Below are 1,963 nucleotides of genomic sequence, written 5' to 3'. Positions count from 1 at the left end.
TTGGCTGCTCTTCAGGGAGAGGCTGGTCTGAGACAGCTGGTGCCAGATGCACAGCCTGCAAAGCCCAGCTGCTCACCGCATCTATGAGGGTCAGCTGCTCTGCCAGCAGCCTGGGAGGGAAGGTGGTGATGTCAGGCCGCTCCTCAGTGTGTTGGCTCTTGACAGTCCCGGGACAGGGACAGGGTGACTCTGGGGCTGACTGTGGCTCCAGCACTGTTCCTGGAGGGGGCCCTTCCCCTGGTGCTGGTGCTGGTGTTGAATGTCGATATCCTTGTGCATCCAGGGCTACAGGTGACTCTGGCTCCAGAGCAGGCGGCAGTTCCGCCAGCAGTGGTGGCGCTGGCTCCAGGGCCAGCATTGTTAATGCGTGTTGCCCAGGAGGTGGAGCAGGATCTGGAAAAGGAGAAAAGGTCACCATTCCAGTCACTCCTCACTGGGATTTCCAAGTATAGAAATGACTGGATGGAATTTAAGGGAATTGTACCCCGAAAACACCAGTCCCGGAAAGTCTTCTCACCATCTGGCTTGGCCTCCTTGGGCTCCGGAAGCACCAACTGGCCTAGGACAATTCCCTGATGGTCCTCCAAGCCCAGTCCAGGCCAGGTGAAGGTCCTGAAGGCCAGCTTTATCCAGAAAGATGACCGTTGCAGGGCCTGGCAGCAAACTGAAGTGTTTTCAGGGGGCCAGGTGAACAAAATGGAGCCGGTGGTGCTGGTGATGGAGTGGACAGCTGAGTCAGAGGCCTGGCCTTCTCCCACACAACCCTCCAGGGCACCGTTGTGTGGTTCTGGGTCCCTGGCCTCTTGCTGCCTGTGTAGAGGACAGCCCCACCCTACCCCAAGCCATCAGTGCTGTCCTGGAAGGGGCAGACCTGGCCATGTAGCAGGGCTGTACGGACCCTTCTGCGCCCCAGCGTCCCACTGACATTCTCTTCCCAATGGCCCTGGAGCACAGCACTGTGCACCTGGGCACTCAAGACTGCAGCTCCAGGCAGATTTGTGAGCAGCTTGCTCATCAAAGCTCCAGCTCTTGTTCCCCTGGTCCTGGGGTGAGGAGGGTAGGGGCAGATGTTGGGTGGAGGAGGACAGGGAGAGCTGGGAAGGCACGGTGCTGGGGATGGGTCTCTCAGTGGCCAGTTGTGACCTCAACCTCACGTCTCCTTTGCAAGGGACCTAAGTCTCCATTTACAGAACTCACTATTTGCCTCGTGCAGGGGAAGTCCCCAGATGTCAGCCTTGTTGTGGGAATTACAAGACATATGAACCCCAGGGCTCCTTTAGTCTCTCCCCAGCCAGAGTCCACATATTTCCCCCCATGTTTTGTGGGTGAAGAGGCCCTTCAGAACCCTAAGTCCCCCCAGTTGATACTTGTTGGGCTCCATCATTCTAGTCAGGATCTGGGAGGATGCCACCATACGTAGAGGAGGCCATGAGGGTTTCACCTCTAACATTCTGAAGATACCATTTGTTTATTGTGTCTACTGTGAGCACCTGACTCTGAGTAGAATTGAGGCCCAGGGATTGTCATCTGCCTTGTTTATGAAATTATGCCAAGTCACAAGAAGAACGATGCACAAATGAAGTGTTTTGTATGTATGTGTTGAATGAGTGAACCCCAACCATTGGAGAAACTCAGTGAGCCTCTCCAGATGTCAGAGTGGGCCTGTGGCTCCTTTTTCAGCATGAAGGGACCCCTCTTCTGTCTGTATCCAGGAGAAAGTCCAGCCAGAAGGAAAGTCAGACATCGTTTACCAATGCCATTGCAGACTTGCTTTCTATGTGCCTTTGCAAACAGGAAGAGAGATGGGCCATTGTGGCAGAATGCTGAGAGCTGCTTCAGTGAGGGGGAAGAGAAAAGTAATAAACATGAATCACAGCACCCACAGCAGATTGTCCAGAGTTTTAGGCTCTAGGGACCCCTTTGTTTGCTGTGTCTTAGATCATTCAGTCCCTACAAGAACCCT

At 54.4% G+C, this 1,963-nt stretch overlaps 1 protein-coding gene across 1 annotated transcript; it reads right to left on the bottom strand.

Annotated features, from left to right (window-relative positions):
• Positions 1-76: 76 nt before the first annotated feature.
• Positions 77-1,015, bottom strand: LOC112618042 (ral-GDS-related protein-like; the record flags this gene model as incomplete). Its single annotated transcript, XM_025374660.1, has 3 exons — positions 837-1,015; positions 518-711; positions 77-393 (listed from the first exon to the last, which is right to left on the bottom strand). Coding segments are annotated over exons 1-3 (690 nt in total), but the record flags the coding sequence as incomplete, so codon positions are not given.
• Between the last annotated feature and the right edge of the window lie 948 nt (positions 1,016-1,963).

The sequence above is a fragment of the Theropithecus gelada genome, unplaced genomic scaffold (assembly GCF_003255815.1).
Source record: "Theropithecus gelada isolate Dixy unplaced genomic scaffold, Tgel_1.0 HiC_scaffold_8511, whole genome shotgun sequence".
Taxonomy (NCBI): Eukaryota; Metazoa; Chordata; class Mammalia; order Primates; family Cercopithecidae; genus Theropithecus; species Theropithecus gelada.
The sequence above is the reverse complement of the archived record's forward strand: the minus strand, read 5'-3'. Positions and strand labels throughout refer to the sequence as shown.